Source organism: Rhamphochromis longiceps, linkage group LG14 (assembly GCF_057381845.1).
Source record: "Rhamphochromis longiceps isolate RC_006_pf linkage group LG14, R_longiceps_female_GT1.1, whole genome shotgun sequence".
Classification (NCBI taxonomy): domain Eukaryota; kingdom Metazoa; phylum Chordata; class Actinopteri; order Cichliformes; family Cichlidae; genus Rhamphochromis; species Rhamphochromis longiceps.
Genome location: NC_140570.1, coordinates 13,212,081 through 13,229,492, shown reverse-complemented (window position 1 = coordinate 13,229,492; position 17,412 = coordinate 13,212,081). Strand labels below are relative to the sequence as shown.

The 17,412-nt window shown below is 39.6% G+C and overlaps 1 protein-coding gene across 3 annotated transcripts in view; it reads right to left on the bottom strand.

Moving 5' to 3' along the window:
* arap1 (ArfGAP with RhoGAP domain, ankyrin repeat and PH domain 1) overlaps window positions 1-17,412 on the bottom strand; it is a 60,242-nt gene that overhangs the window by 5,311 nt on the left and 37,519 nt on the right. For all 3 annotated transcript variants that reach the window (XM_085379461.1, XM_085379459.1, XM_085379460.1), the window contains 17 exons: window positions 14,008-14,182; window positions 12,838-12,972; window positions 12,595-12,730; window positions 12,311-12,413; window positions 11,410-11,602; window positions 11,272-11,317; window positions 10,932-11,095; window positions 9,685-9,897; window positions 7,163-7,268; window positions 6,913-7,060; window positions 6,605-6,676; window positions 5,648-5,725; window positions 5,398-5,515; window positions 4,616-4,729; window positions 4,379-4,518; window positions 4,203-4,285; window positions 3,544-3,603 (listed from right to left, as the gene is read on the bottom strand). In XM_085379461.1, coding sequence (XP_085235587.1) covers window positions 3,544-3,603; window positions 4,203-4,285; window positions 4,379-4,518; window positions 4,616-4,729; window positions 5,398-5,515; window positions 5,648-5,725; window positions 6,605-6,676; window positions 6,913-7,060; window positions 7,163-7,268; window positions 9,685-9,897; window positions 10,932-11,095; window positions 11,272-11,317; window positions 11,410-11,602; window positions 12,311-12,413; window positions 12,595-12,730; window positions 12,838-12,972; window positions 14,008-14,182 — 2,084 coding nt within the window. The remainder of the gene's footprint in view (window positions 1-3,543; window positions 3,604-4,202; window positions 4,286-4,378; window positions 4,519-4,615; window positions 4,730-5,397; window positions 5,516-5,647; window positions 5,726-6,604; window positions 6,677-6,912; window positions 7,061-7,162; window positions 7,269-9,684; window positions 9,898-10,931; window positions 11,096-11,271; window positions 11,318-11,409; window positions 11,603-12,310; window positions 12,414-12,594; window positions 12,731-12,837; window positions 12,973-14,007; window positions 14,183-17,412) is intronic.

Below are 17,412 nucleotides of genomic sequence, written 5' to 3'. Positions count from 1 at the left end.
ATGTACGTGCAAATTTCATGCCACTCAGGTTGCCGTCATAGCCCTCTGAGTCATCAGTCATGCTGCTGTGCTGAATAAACAGGCTGTATTTATACGATTATTACTGTTATGAGCACAAATTTAGACTCCAACAATTATTCGAGTGAAGTCCTCTGAGACAGCAAAACACTGATACAAAGAGACTTTAAAAACAAAACAGCAATGCAGCATGCAACTGACACAAAATTAGGTGCAGTCATAGAATTTGACAGAATACCCACCACACACACACACACACACACACACACACACACACACACACACACACACACACACACACCCCTAGCTCCTCCCTCTCCCTAGTTCACTTCATAATGCCTAACAGAGCTCATTAGTGTTTGCTGGCATTCAAAATGAGACAGCCTCTCTATTCCAGTGCACATACATGCAGCACAGTATCTCCTACATGTGACTTTTTCGTTTTTGCTTGCAATTAACTGCCCGCCATTATCAGCGTCAAAAGACTGAGAGCTGCTCATCTATGATTATGGATTACCAAAAAGCCACAGAATAAAATTTACATAATATTCCTAAAATTTATTAGCACCCTTATAAGCTTAAGCACGAGGTGTGCTGAGAAAATAGTGCTGCAAGGAGGAAAAAAAAAAGAAAAAAAAAAGGGGGGAAAATTAATGTGCTAAGAGTTTTGAGAACATTAAGGGACATTTAGTGCAGATATATTAAAAAAAAAAAAGATTGGGATGATACAGTCACACGGGCGCCTCCTCATCTAGCTCTTTTGATTATTATTTTTTCCACTTTCTTATCCCTCTCCACTCAAAGTTGTATTTTAACTGCATTAAAGTCAACATTTCTTACTCAGTATACAGTATCTCCCCTTCAGCATGACTCTTTGCCCCTCTACCTTCCACCTCTTTCTGCATCTTCCTTGCTCCCTCTCATGTCTGCTTGTTGCTGCAAGGGACACGGCAATGGAGGCTGACCAAGAAATTATACTACCTACAGCATGACGGGAGCAGCTGTCCCATTACAACTACAAAGATGACTACAGATGCTAACAATGCATACCCAGTGTAACATGTACACACAGTCGCGCGCACACACACACACGCACACACACACGGAGGGTGAATACCTGAACAGGCCTAGCTTAGAACAGAGCCCTGTTTATAGGTGTATTCATGTGTGTTCACCCCCTAGGTGGAGTCAACCTTTTATATGCCTCCTTCTCGAGACTCTCATGCAGGGATCTGACCCGTTTTCTCAGCCTACAGAAAATCTAGCAGCTTTCTCCAAAGTTGGTTGTGTTTATATCCGTATCACCATGCTGCCATAAAGTTAAAAATAAATTAATAAATAAAATGACACACAGGAAGAGCAAAGGCTGAGCTCCTGCAAACACTATATTAGTGCTGCAATCTAATATAATGACAGACTTTAGTTATATTTCATGTATTGAAACAAATGTTTACAAATACAACTGTTTAAACTATAAATAAAAGCACAAGTAGAGCAGGGTGATATGACCAAAAATATTTATCACGATATACATTTGAAAATTTGCGTTAACGATATAACTGACAAAAAAACTAGACAAAAAACTTTACAACTCCACAACTTTATTAGTGCAAAAAAACCCAAAACAAAACATCAATGTATTTTCACTTGAACAAGCAGCTGTTTTAAGTGCATTAAAGTTATATAAAAAATTAACAGTGCAAATGCAAATTCTTTGCTGACAGTTTAACCAAAAGGCATTTCCAGTGGAAATTGGCCGACATATCCTCAGCATAACCATGTATAATATCCACAACACTTAAAAAGAGGTTATGCACACACAATACGGTAATATTATGTTGAAGCACAGTACGTATCACTCCGCGAGGCTCCTGCCTACGATAGTCGTAATGCTCCGACAATCCATCAAATCAATCAATCAGCTTAGCAAAGTCGTACTAAAACATTTGACAGATTTTCGAGCGCCGTGTACGACATAAAATCGTTTCGAGGTCAGTAAACACAACCAGAATTCATACATAAGGCACACGGGATTATAAGGGGCACTGTCGATTTTCAGAAAAATCAAAGGATTGATTTTAAGTGTGCCGTATTTTCCAAACAACACGGTAATAACGACGGCCCGCTAGCACGTTCTACCAAAAATAGTGCTTTGTTGTGTATCTGACGGATGAAAGCCAAACCAGTTCCACACCACTGAAGTTGCAGCATTTTTACAAACCAATTCTGGTTCATCTATTTCATTTAACGATCTGCTTTCGCTCTTCTCATTCTGCATCGCCGCCATGTGTGTATGTAAACAAAGGCATTGCGCATGCGCGTTTTACCCATATTCTATTGCAATATTTCATTTTCCTATCGTTGCCCAACATTACACCGGTATTACCGTAAACGGTATGATATAGCCCAGCCCTAAGCACAATGCAAATCTCATGAACTTGGATTTATTCACAATAGAACAATGAAACCTGAAATTGAAATTGACGCCAGCAACACGTCTCTAAAAATTTGAGCTGCCAACTTCTGTGAGAGAAATCTATTCCCATTCTCGTCTGATATCAGATATATATAGCTGCTGAACCTCACGGCTTACTTACTCCACCTTACTAATGTTTTCTACAGGCAGACCAGTTCAGCACCTGGACTCTTCGACAGCAAAGCCATGCTGTTGTAATAGATGCAGCATGCAGTTTAGTATCATCTTGCTGAAATATGCACGGCATCCCCTGAAAGGCTTTCTGGATGGGAGCATGTGATAAACTAAAACCTCTGGACATCTTTCATCATTAATTGTGTCTTTCCAGATGTGCCAGCTGCCAGTTCTATGTATGTATGTAAGTATGTATTGTATGTATTTATGTATTAATGCATGCAGGTACCATCAGACATGAGCACGGAGGTCCCTCTCTGCTTTAATCTAGAGACTGCAGTGTCCATGTTTTGCACAATGCTAATCATTCTGACAACAGAACAGTTTTCCACTTTGTCTCAGTCCATTCACATCTTCATGTGTTTCTGGTTCTTTGCACGATAGCGCTTTAACCTGCATTCATGAACCGCACGATGAGCTGTGCTCACAGATAATGATTTCTGGAAGTCTTCCTGAGCCCAAGCAAGCAGCTTACAGGCATTTACAGGCATGATTTTTGACCTTGTCCCTTACATACGGAGATTTCTGCAGATTTCCTAAATCTTCTGAAGTTATTATGGGCCATAGATTATGTAGATGATGGGATATTCACAGGCTTTTCATTTTTAGATTGAGGAACATTTTTCTGAAATTATTGCACAATTTGTAGAGTGTTTTTTGCATAATGGAGAATCTCTGCCTAAGATGCTCTTTTTATAGCCGATCAAGTTACTGACCTGTTGCAAATCAAGCCAATTAGCGGAAAAAAATGCTCCTGCGGCTGTTTGTTTTCGGTATTACTCATTTTTCCAGCCAATAAACCAACATTGCTGGTGACGTAATCAGAGCCTGAAAGTTGTGTATTATAAAAAAGAGAGCACTGAATAAGTACTCACCACTGCTGTCTCTCGGGCTTCTCTTGTTTCATGCTCTCATACAGAACTGTCAGTCCCCAACTAAAAATAAACATACAAATCACTTTAACAGCAATTCAGCTTCTTAGGATTCACAGTGTCAGCCTGCCCCCTAGTGGTCACTCTGCTTACAAGGCCCAAACAGCTACTTCAGATAAAGAAACTGTAGAGTTCGTAAATTAATAATTCAAGTTTAGTCGTTAATTATCCCTTTAAGCATGAGCCGAGCTGCAGAAGTTGCTCTGTGTAAACTTTTAAAGTTATGAAACAAGGAAGCTCAAGGGCATCAACCAATTTGGTTCAAGCTAACAAAACTGAGGTAATTTGAGATCAAAAAGATGCATTTTGATCAGTAGGGGTAGCACTAGCTGCTCCTGCCAACAGCAATGTAGTGCAGAGGTGTTACACTTGTATAAAGCTGGAGAATGAGTGGCCAGATATCCAATTATTCATGATCAGATAATCCCAGAAAATTGTTATTCCCAGTAAATACATTTTTTGTGCCCACTGAAGCGATAATTTGCATGGCCAGTCTTCCTCCTGGTGTGACAGCAGTTTCCATTTACAGCAGCCACCTGCTGCTTTGCCACTAAGCACTCATGAGAATAGTGTGACACTGGTAATTCAGCACAGGTGCTCACCATGTGGGAGGACGGAGTTTCTTCTTTATACCAAGGTAAACCTTCAAGTTTTTCACTGGCCATTCACGTTCTGGACGGTTACTCTGACAGACAGTGGGGAAAAAAGGAAAAATTAGTTAACGAGTCTACGAAGGAGATAACAAATAAAATGATAAAAGTATGTCTGTAGATCTTACTCTGACGTCCTTGTACATTCTGAGCGAGTTGTAATTGAGGATGAAATAACGCTCATGAAAACTGGTGAGGCCCAAACCCAAGATGCTTCGCTCCTCTCTGAATTTTATCATCCCGTGCTTGGATGCGTCCGGTTTACTGGCTGCAGGACAGAAGGCCAGATAACTGAAATTGATGCAAGCATGCCACAATGTGGCAGACCAAACAGTGCAGCAATGATTCTGTTGTTTTGTATTTACACAGGTAAAGAGTGATGGCCTCCATTGCAGCATGTTTCTTGATAAGCAGATGAGACTCTGTGCCGATGGAGTGAACAATGGGCAAGACTCGCTCCTGATAGTGCAGCGGTCGTTCTGAAAAACAGAGCAGGCAGAAAGAGAGCATGTGTGAAAACATGATGCAAACTTGGGGCATTTCTGGATGACAAAGAACTTTGCACATCTGCATTCCTCAATAGGGTCAAAGTGTCAGACAAACATGCTGAGCGCTTGATGACATAACTGGTACAGCTTCATATTTTTGGATGCTATAAATACATATTTCCGTAAATCTCACCTTACATCCTGGAAGAATTTTGTTTTGTAAATCTACATACCAATCTGTAGTAAATGACACCGTCTGTAGCGGTAAATTCCTTCCTTCTCTTCCCATCAACAACAACAATTTCCTTCAATTTCTCATCATTACTGCTCCATTTCCTCTTTAATCTGCAGATTACTGCTACTGTCATTTTCATACTGTCGCTTCCTTGTAGGGAACCAGACAGGTCACATACCAGATGCAAAACAAACTGCAGTTTGCAGCCACACTGTTGCAGGCAATTTTTTTTTTTTTTTGCATTAGTCCTAGTAAACTGTCATTTTCCAAAGCAAAATAGCCCTGTACCATATTAATGAAAAAAACAGAATAATTAAGACAGAGTTTACAAAATACCCTATAAATTCTAAATCTGCATCAGCATAAAAAACAAATGCTGTTTGGCATTTGTCCTGCCTCCCTTCATCTTTTTAATCAGTCTTACCCATTTCTTCCTTGCAGCAGATCTCCCAGCAGCTCCAGTAATCTTTGTCTTTAATTGGGATGTTACGCTGGTCCAGAATCTCCAGTGTGAGCTCTAATGCTGTCATAGAACCAGGAATCTGTGGGAAGAGTGGAAATATTTGTTTTCTATAAACACCAGCCTGTTCGTTACTGTGGAACTTGATGTGTGCCAGATGAAAGAACTGGGTTGTTAAATAAATAAATGTGTTATTTGGTGAATTCCAACCCACCTTCACATGTCTCTCTCCACTGGCCTTTTCCTCCAGGTACACAGTACAAATGAAGTCACCTCCTCGTTCAGAAGGAGGCTGAAGTTTAGGGCACACAAACAAACAAATGATCAGACAGAAAAACTGCGATGATAAAAAAAAGCGTATACACAGATAACCAAATGCAGTGTTCAAACAAGTCAAAACACTTCACACAACACATTTCACTGAGATCAACTGAACAATAATAAAGGTTAATTACACAGGCAGGTGATAAACTAGAAATTAACATAATAAATTAAGTGTAAAGTTTGGTGGAGGGGGGATTATGGTGAGTGGTTGCTTTTCTAAGACTTGGGTTTGGCGCCTTAGTTTCAGTAATGAACCCTTAACACATTCAGGATGAATTACAAACTGCAAGCCGCTTCACATCCAACATTAGCATCTGACCTCACAAATGTGATTCTGGTCAAAAATTCCCATAAACACTCTCCTGAATGTTGTGGAAAGCCTTCCTAGAAGTGTTGAAGCATCATATTAAACCCTTTAGATTAAGATTGGGATGTCAATCAAGTTCGTGTGTGTGTGATGGCTTTTGGAAATATGATGTATCCCAGCGGGATAGAAAACCGATCCAGAAGAATTTCCTTCATTTGCTGATATGTTCTGATGATGGCTGTGGAAATGACTGTTTAATCTCACCGAAGAAATCCACCAAGTTTATTATAATTAACTAAAACTAAGCTAAAAACTGAAACTGCATGGGAAAAAATTCACACTTTTACCAAAGCTGGACTTCTGAAAGAAATTCTAAGTGACACAATTTGAAAAACTAAACTAAAAATATAGAAGAAATATTCTTAGTTTTAGTTCTGCGTTTATATTGTAATATTTTCAATGATTTTCCTAAATCTTGCCTCTGAAATATGTCAGGTCACTGAACCATTCTTTGTTTAAAGTTTATTGTATGTTGCTCACATTTTTCAAATTCCGCATTTTGTGGATAACTTCAATCACTTCTATCTGCTTGTTCAGCTGCTGCTCATCCACCTGCAAGAGAGCATAAGCAGAGTAATTCAACCACAAATAAAAATGTATCAACATTTAAAATCTGCACTGATTCTTCAAAGTGCAGAATCACTGCACTGTGTTGTAATCACAGTGAAGCTTGATCTTTAAGATAAAAAGATAAGACGAACACTTAGACCTCTACACCACTGAAAAGTGTTTTTAAATCCCTGATGTGTTAGCATAGAAGCATTACCACCTTTGTTATCAGCACTGACCTCAAAGATGAGTTTGTAGTGCTCAATGAGGTCTTCAATGGCGCGGCCAGCGGCATAGTCCTTCCCGTCAGTCTGGAACAGTGTGGGACCGAACACGATGGCCAGATTATGGTTGTTCATCTGGTTGTCATCCGAAAAGTGCTGCACGCTGAAACACAAGCGGTAAAAAAAAAACACACAAGTCTGTGCACAAATACATACTCAGGGAGAGGTGATAAGATGGTATCAGTCACTGTGTATCAGTTCTCACCAGTAGAGATGCTCGATAAGGGCTTGTAGTGTTGCCTTGTTGACATGAGGCAGTTTGTTCAAGAACTGCTTGTACTGGGAGATTTTAGTACTTTCATCCTGAATGGCTGGGGAAGAGAGAAGAAGATGAGGAGAAAAGTAAAATTATTAAATAAAATTATGAACACAGAGGATATTTATAGTAAAACGGCCAGGATCAAAGAAAGAGCTGGGAGGGTAAGATGGAACGAAAAAAAAAAGAAAAAAAAAAAGCACAGGACGAGAGCACAAAAGATCAAAACAGGGAGAAAGGCTGAAGAGAGGCCTGATGAAAAAGGACTCTAGACTTCTAAAACAAAGAGCATTTTTGTTTAAACTGGCATGTATATATTAAAAATGGCCAGCAGTGTGTAGGTCTTTGGTTGAAAACAATAACAAGATGATGGTACCAGACACACAGCTGCAGCATATCTTTAAACTCATTCTCTTTGCACTGTATGTTCAATTTAGCTTCAGTGTTAAAAAAAACAAAACACTAGAATTACAATGACAAACATATCATTAAATCCCTGCAATACTAGCATTATATGCTCATTTTCAATTTGAAACCAGTACATTGTCAAATGCTTATGTTACTGGGGCAAAAAAGACTGGAAAAGTTGTGCTAAAAGCTGTTTTCGGTGTAAGACTACAAATAGTAAGAGGCAGTTATGTACTGCAATAATTTCGATTGTTGAAAAATCCCTAAACAATGACGCCCAACATCAACACTAAACACCCAAACCCAAGATAAAATACAAAAGGGTTGTGGTCCTTCCTTGTAAACTAGATTAAAGTGCAGAGGGACTAAAAGCTACAGATGAGGACAGATGAGGACAGATGAGGACCCTCCTCATGAAAGTTTAAAACTTACACAAAAAAAATTAAAAAAGGTTTCTGTTAAACATAGCAAGCGATTTTTAAAACACAGCTTTCCCCAAACATCCTAGTTTTGTTTTGGATGTTTAGTTTTTTGTTTTTATTTTTTACATTGCACACAGAAACTAAATTGTTTCACAAAAAACAAAAACTACCAGGGTCAAGGTTATTAATAGTTATTTGCAAATCCTTTTTACTGGAAAACAGCCTGCTGTCATTTGCTGTAGTTGTCAACAAGACCCACACTCGTCTCCCGAGCGAGACTCTCTAAAGCTTTACACAGGCTGGTAGTTGTTCATCAGGTGCGATGTATGTTTTGAGTCACTGTTGTGTTGGAAGACAAAGTGATGACTGAGATCCAGGTTTGCTGCCAACTGTTTGAGGTTTTCTTTCAAAATCTTCACATATCCTTCACTCTTCCTTCCATTTTGACAAGATGCCCACTTCCAGACGTTATGAAGCATCTCCACAGCATAATAGTCCCACCACCATGCTTCACTGCGGGGACGGTGTTCTATGGGTTGACGCCTCTCCATTTTTTCTCCAAACATAAGTCACTGTGGCTACAGAGCCTTTGTTTCGTCTCATCTCATCTGACAAAAGGACACACTCCCATATGCATAATGTTTCTTCAGGTTGTCCTTAGCATGCTTTAGTCTGTCTTGAAGGTACGTCTTCTGCAGAAGTGGACTTTTCCTTCGTCTGCAACCTCATGGTTCCTGCGCAGGTTTCTAGTGACAGTCTTCTTTGAGAGTAGGAAATCCAAGTCGACTAAGTTATTCATGAGTGTCTTGACAGTTGTTCTGTGGTCTTTGGACACATCTCTCACAGGTTTTCTTTAATGAATCTTTCACTTCCTGCCTCTGTCAGGCTTGTTGTGTGCTGTGTGTCACTTTCCTAATGATAGTTCTCACTCCAGTTCTTGACACTTGGAAACACTGTGATAACGATGTATATCCATCTCTGCTTTATGAGCAGCCATAACTCTTTATCACAAGTCTAAACTGCTTTCTTGTGTTTTTGACATGATGCTTTCTCAAGTGACTGCTCAAACAGTCTATAAGGGTACAAAGTTTAAGTTAAAGCACATTAATTCACAGCAATGGTTTGTACTAAGGCTCATAAAGCTCAGGGTCATAACATGAGCCTGTTAGTTATTGTTTTTCTCCAAAATAATTCTGTTATTGTGTGCAAACAGAAATTTGAAAATAGAATTGCTATGTTGAAATTTGCTGCCCTGTTAAAAAAAAAAAAAAAGCACAGTGACATTGATTTTCGGCTAATAATTTTGTAATGTGCTAAATGCCACAAAATGCATGTCTGTAAAGGGACCATGACAGGTCATCCGCCATACAGATGACTTCTTAATCCAGGAAGGCCTTGCTTGTTTTGGCATGGCAATACTAAACCAGCTCAGGTTTTAGAACAGTATGGCTCCAAACTGGCCTGTCAGTGTGTCTCTCAGCAGATGCAGTATCATGATATCAAAACATCAGAAAAACTAATTTGCCCCTTTTAAGGAGAGCCACAGGTGTCTGATCTATACATGTTTTACAGGATACTCAAAGCTCGTAAAATAATAAGAAACATAGGAATCATGAAGAAACAAAATCGTATGACTCTTACTTGCAGTGCTGAGCCAGGAGGGGGAGTCCTGTGTTGTGAACACTCCCTCTTTCAACTCCCTGAAAAACCGTTTGAGTGTGTTAGAGACGTCGTCCACCTGATGCTCTCCTTCCCTTAGGCAAAGGCTGCGAGCATCGTGACGAAACCTCTCGCACAGAGCTGCCACACGAGAGTTCACGCCGCTCTTGCGATAAATTCCCTCTGACACCATACCTAGAGATGGGACATTAACAAGCACACACAAAAACACACAGAGTAGAATGTTACACAAACACAGACTTAAACCGGAAGAAACAGCTCTTTCACCACTGACAAAAGAAAACAAAAGTTCCTCAAACTTAATCGTTATATTGCATCTTCCAACATTCAGAACATTTAATGCATCAAGTGTTTCGCCTCAACACTGCAACGATTGGCCTCTGAGGGCTTGGAAACATTGAGCTGACTGACATCTGAAGGCAAAGCAAAAACAACAACGAGGGGAAAAAAGAAAGAAGAAAAAAAAAAAATCACATGAGCAGAGCTGCTAGCGGTGAGGCCAGAAGGCCAATATGTCAAACGGTGTCAACCCACAAAGAGAGAAGTGTGATGCAGCTGCACTTCTCTACAATGAGTGCAGATAATTAAAACAATGGACCTCACACACCACACTGAGAGCAAGTTAGGCCCATGTCCACTCGAGGAAATAAGAGTCATGTTATTTCCTCTATTTTATCTTTGTCTACTTTGAACTGTTGTACATGTCAAGCTTTTCAAGCTGTGAACTCATGCAAGAGATATAGCACAAGCAACTCTGCCACTCTGGTGAAACCAATGTTCAAGCTGTACAGCTATATAAAAGATGAGGAGGAAGATGGTTCTTCCGTGGATAGATCCAGTGGAATTTAACACAGTAAACTTAAGGTCCAACTATTATAGCCACATGAGTTCAGAGAAAGATAGAAAAGGTTACAGTTCATGCTGAACCAAGAGCCTGGATTTTTGTTTGTGTGCTGAACTATGATGGTTAACTAAATTTTATGTTATGCAAATGTTATATTATCAATGCTTACCATGATATGAGGTATGACTTGTGTTGTAAGGAGTCGTCTTTGTTTGGTTTGTTATGTAAGTAATGTTGCATATATGTGTGAATGTTTTATAGTGCACTGTCAAAATGTAACACAATAAACAAAACTAAAGATGCATGAAGTACATATTTACTTCACAAAAATGGTTTCTTATGTGTGTGAGTGTGTGTTTCTTACCACACTGTGTGATGTAGTTAATGCAGCTATCTACGATCACCGGTATGTCCGTCTCCGTGAGCTGCTGCTCGTGCAGCCTGTCTCCTCCACTCCCTGCAGCTGCCTGGATAGCTGCACACCAGCAAGAAAAATCCAGCTTTCTCTTTCCTTCTATGTACAGAGTTCTAAAAAAAGAGAAGAAGAAACAAATAAAGAAGAAAGAAGAATTAATAGATGAGTATGTGAGGGAAAACCGTTTCATCATTAGGAATATCTATAAAAATTAAACAGGTTAATCTTTAAAGGGGTTTCAAACTGTAAGAATAATTTGTCAATCAGCACGCAAATGATCCGTTCTCACCTGCCTTTCCCCACCAGAACCATGACTTCATTGTCTTGCTGAATTGCTGTAAAACACAAATACAGGGTAAGAACTGTTGTGCTCTAATCGCTGAGCACTCGCACAGTGATTAAATCCATGTTTGCGTGTCTTACTCACATAGTTCGTTCAGTTTGCGGAGGTGGATCTCCTCCACCTGACTGCCTTCCAGGTAAACGTGAAGTACAGACCCCTCCAGAGCAAACCACCCAACTTTGGACCTTTGTAGGTTCAAGCCATCTTTGCACATCAGCTTCCCAATCCTCTCAGAATTCAATCTCAGCAAAGGTTCTGCAGAGACTGGAATAAAGGCCTACAAGCAAAGGACATACAGCGTTTGTACTGAAGCTTCTTTAGGCTGCTCCCTTTTCAAAAACGGGAAAGAGCTCCACATATTTTGATCTGGCAGATTTTTACGCCTAAGGATCTTCCTGACGCAATCCCCAAGGGATCTGTGCCTCCTCCTGGTCTCAAACCAGGGTTTGTACAAAATCATCCTTGCCCTTCTTTTTTATTATGAGCTACATTTTATTTTATTTCATTTAAATTCAAGCTTTTAAAAACGAATACTATTTGTCACTGCTTGAAGAACACAGTGTGGGTGGCAACAAATTCAGCCTCGATTCTGGTTACATTCTGTCCAGTTACTATCTCGGCCTTCTCCCCAAGAGCTGTGGAAAGAGACAATCCTCCAGGAAACTGGTTGTGTCACAGGTTGTTCATGACCTTGTGCATAACTCTGACACATCTGACTGGTCTCACAATAACTAATGAAATTTGAGTGCACACACTTTGCCCTTTCAGCCGTTGAGATAAAATGACTGTTGTTTCATTTCACACGATCACGTCAGTCGTAAAGAAAGTTGTGCTTTGATAAAATAAACAACAGCGAGCACTGTCCTGATCACTGACACCAAGCTTAATCTGCTAACACCACTTATAAGAGCTTTCTTATTTGACTAGAAATAAAGAAAAATCACAAATCTCTCCGTTAAGCTGAATATATGTATTTGATTGTTACCTTGGCGATAGACTTGACCCACTGGGATTTGACTTCTGAGTCATCGGTGCCAAACAGGTAGAGACGCTCAGACTCTGTATAAATTTCAAATGTATTGTTGTACCTGGGGGTTGGGAAAAAAAAAAAAAAAAAAAAAAAAAAGGAGGTTAGAGGAGCAGACACTGGGAAATTTAAGAAAGAGAAGGAGGAGACATACGATTCATCTCGCTTAACATTACAAGGTGTCGTTGCATTTTTGCTGTAAATGTGCATTTACGACGGACAGTGTGTGGGTGTTTGCGTACCCATGTCTGTCGTCGTTGTCGGAAGCCAAACACACGATCTCTGAAGCCTTGAGAGCTCCATTTGGGTTTGAGTTCTTGTCACTTTCGTAGTAGCTGAAAACGCCATCATTTAGCGTGCACCAGCGACGACTGAACTCTATATTGATAGACAAATAAATATTTGCCAAGCATAATAGTGATAATCACTTTAACTATTCTTTCTTCTTGTGGTAAGTGTTGCTGTTGTAGAGTGTTTGTGCTTACCCTCTTTGGCCTTGCGCTCTGTGACTGGCCGAGCCATGGATGCAGTTTTGAATAGGAAGCCATTGTGAGACACGGAAGGAGGTAGTGGGTAAGGTTCTGGGTCCATAGCATCCACCTCCTCTAACCGTGGTAGCTCTACAGAAAAGCATTGTAAAGAATTTGATTGTATGAAAGTAAAGAAGTGTTTACGACACACTCTTACGGTCTCTTAAACTTTTAAACCCTGTTGAAATGGCCCCTCCCTCGTTTCTCAACACTCTGCTTTGAGTTCTTACCTCATAGTTGAACTATGTTTTGCTATGACTGTAGTCACCCACTCTTAAAATGTCAGTGCCTTGATCCATCTGACGTCACCAAATATCAACCAATTTCTAAATTACCTCATTGCTAATACCAAGATTATTATAGTTAACTAAAAACTAACCTAAACCAAATGTCAACTAACAAATGATATAAAGTATTACAACTTGCCTGATGAGGCTTTGATGGGAGTGTTTATTGAGACTTTTGATGTCTACAAGACTGTAAGTCAATGACTTTTTAAAAGTGCTGTTAACTAGAATCAGGGGGCTCTTAAACGAAAGCTAAACATGCTTTACACCAACAACATGCCTCTAAACTAGCCTGCCTGCAATCCAGACCTGTGACCCACTAAAAACATGTCACACATTTAGAAAATGAAAGACACAACACAAGCAACAAGGAGCACCTCCTATGTGAAGCAAGACTGGGGAAACACTGTTCAGCTGATTACAGGTTCAGTAAATCGCTGCATTCTGCTCTCACTTAGAGCTTAATAAGCATTCAAACTTCTTGGATTGCAGAATTGATATTAAGGGTCCACTCATTATTTCAAGATCCTGTTGATTACTGAAGCAAAAACAATTTTAATGTCAGGGAAACACAATTTTTGAATGACCTAACTGAGAGGATCCAAATTACAAAGCCAACTGCTTTGTATAAGATCCTTTTTTAACGTATCCCTCCAGTCCGTTCTCGTTTCCAGAATCTGCCTGCCTATAAAGCACGCTGTGTTTCGACAAGTGCTTTGTGAAAAAACATGTTATTTTTTTTAAATCAATACTTTAACAAACTCTTTCATGAAAGCTCTACTCAGTCCATTAAAAACAAATGTGTGCTTGGGACCCTGAGCTTGCACGCATACTGTACCTGTGTTCAGATTATGGTTCAATAACTCGGCCTGTAGGGGTTGCGAGTGTGCGGTGGCCAAGGAGAGGGGGGAGGGTTGACTTTCCAGCCCAGTTGAACAATTCACATCTGCACCGCAGAAAATCAGGCTCAGCGTCTCCAGTACATCGCTGCACTGCACATTTATACAAAGAGCCTGGAGAAAAGGGGAGAGCAACAGACAAGGAGACACACGAGTAAACGCTCGTGTACAAAAATAACAGGCGGAAACAACTGTGTACCGTTTCTTGGCAACAACTTCTGGCTTTATAGTGCAAGTATTGAACTGAAATTCATTTTACCTCCAAATGCAGACATATCATTTATTTGTTATAGACATATAAAAAGAACTGCATTGCTCAGAAAGTAGGAGACCAAAGAGGTTGGATCAACATTAACTATGACTTAACACAGTTAAACATGGACAACAATTAAAGCAAAGCAGGGAAGGAAATGAGGGTGTGAGATGAAATTAAGACAAGGAAGGAAGGAAATATGGAGGACAGGATGAGAGCGTCGACTTGAGAAGCATTTAGGTAATAAAGAAAAAGGAGTTGCTTTTGTTCTTTTTAAGAAAGAAATCTACAATACAAGACTAATGAAAAAAGTAACAAAAGGGTTTTAATACTGTGATCCTGCTGCAGCTGAAAAGGTTTGAATCATGTTGTTTGAAGTTCTTTCAGTTTTCAGAATGAAGTGAACTTCTGCACACCAAACAAACTGCGTGTTTGTCTGTCAGGGTATGTGGCAGAGGTGGGACCAAGTCATTGTTTTGCAAGTCTCAAGTAAGTCTCAAGTCTTTATCCTCAAGTCTAAAGTCAAGTCTCAAGTAATGTCAGGCAAGTCAGAGTCGAGTCTCAAGTCACTGGTGTAAAAGTCCGAGTCAAGTCACAAGTCTGAAACTTTGAATTTCAAGTCCTTTCGAGTCTTTAAAAAAAAACAAACGAAAAAATAATGTTGCAGTTATGCTAAATGTAAATATTAGACCATGTAATTTTAAAATCTGTGTTTTTCTCAACACATGACAAAATAGTGAACTTAGAAAATATACACAAATTGTGAAATTGCACCTCTTTAAAATGCAGCTCAATTAAACCTAGCTCCAAGAATAATTTTCACCGACAGTTCTGAGATAAGCTGCATGTTATTCTTGGATGCGGTTATAGGACCGGCTTTAAAATCGCATGACAAAAATATCATACACATTAAAAAAAAAAAACTGCATCACCAACGTAGCCTGGACAACATTTGCTAGTTAGATGAAGTCAACTATCTCATCTTAGCATATTTATATGCATATTTATAATTATACACTTCTTGGAGTGAGTGCATACACTCATGAAGTTTAGTAACTTCAGGTCACTGCAACAAGCCCAGGTACAGTTTACCGACGGATGGGTGCAGGACCTTGAAATGCACCGTGTAGAACGAAAGACCATCGTACGTATCATAAGTTTACCAGTCTCACAAATTGTCGTCATAAATACACATTCCTTAACCGTTTATTAATAGGACCTTTGAGCTCAATGGTAATTAATTAGCAGTGGAAATAATTTCTGGTACCCATCACAGAAAAGTAGCAGTGACAATAATATTGTATGCTGTAATCGTACTGGGCAATTAGTGATACAAAAAACCTGTTTTATCCTGTGAATAAAAGTATGTGTTTTTGTCAATGTACCATAATAACAGAAGCGAAACGCAATATTGTGTCAGGACAATTCACTATTTATGCACAATAAACAAAGGAGCATAGCGCGACCATTTCTGTTCAGCGCCAGACTTACTTGTAACCTATATCACCAATTATGTTAAGAAAAATGACGTATTAACTACTACAAAACTCTGACCTTCGTGTAAATGCTTGGAGCAGACTAACCTGTGAGCTGGAGTGTTCTGGGACGTTATATTTGATCTTTGAATGGCTGCAATCCAGGCCATCCGTCGCGTCTTTGTTACTTCGGAAACATGGCTGAACAATTTCTCTTCAACGACGTAATCCGATAACAACCGATCTCTTTACCCGTCGGCTTCCCGTGGCTGTCATGCGACCGGCTATTGCAGTTAATAATACAACAGCTTCTTGACATTTTTGTGTTTCTTTTTATCGCTGTATAACTGATTTTAATTGAAAGCCTGCATGCGCTAGTACCGCTTGCCACGAGTTCCCAGAATCCTTTGCGGTTCTACCCGTGGATGACGTCACATTTTCAATCTCTATATAATATGCATGTTAAATTTTATATTTGGGGTAAAATATCAAGTCTTTTCAAGTAAACCGGTTCAAGTCCAATTCAAGTCCCAAGTCATTGGTGTAAAAGTCCAAGTCAAGTCACAAGTCTGAGAACATTTTTTCAAGTCAAGTCTAAAGTCATAAAATTAATGACTCGAGTCTGACTCGAGTCCAAGTCATGTGACTCGAGTCCACACCTCTGGTATGTGGGCTTTAAAACCTGCACGGCCTTTTGCCCAAGAACCCTCATGCTTTACTGTCAACACTGCTCCACTCCTCCTTCCAAATAGATTTAAAAACCATTAAAGTATACTCTGTGTTTTTATTGAATAACAAACATTGCAGTGTCAACAGCAATCTCCACTCATTTTATTTTGGGATTTACCGCAACTGTAGATTACTCTGGTTAAACTATATACAAAGTATTCTCAGGTGTCCTCGAGCCATTTTGGAATGATTAGATTATAAGTCCTAGCTTATGTATTTATCACTTTGTACTCTTTGTGCATGACTGCACAATTGTTTGCAGTCGTTTCCTCGTCACTGATATAACTTGAAGGAATCTTCAGTAATTTTATTACATCCTTGGATGTAATGGAAGCTGTGCAGCAAAAGGTTAAGCTGGAGACACAAAGGACTAGTGTCAAAAACCTGATCTGAATGGAAATCTAAAAACAAAACAGAATTTTTTTTACAATATATTTTTGTAAGCTGAGCATTCTTGAATCTCATAGGAAGGCTCAGACTTTCGGGAGCCTGTTTAGCTCAGTGGGTAACTATATGACACATGGCTAAAGTGCAGCGGTCTGGGTTTGAGTCTGACCTGCGGCCCTGTGCTGCGTGTCCTCGCTTTCTCTCTCTCTCATCTGGTTTTTCTGTCTGTCTTCGCTGCTCTACTGTCAAATAAAGACTAAATATGCCCAAAAACTAATCTTTAGAAGAAAAAAAATGTCTGCTTTGCAATGTAGGCATACGTACTGCTGCGGCAACCCTAAAATCTACACGCACCCTGATATTACACGTCTCATTTAACCCCCGACAACACCACCAAGGACAGAACTATCGTGACAGGTCCAGATGTCTTTACCTGCAGTAGGGAACTTTCCTGGCAGTGATCACACAAACATTTTTAACGTGCTAACAAAGAAGCTTTT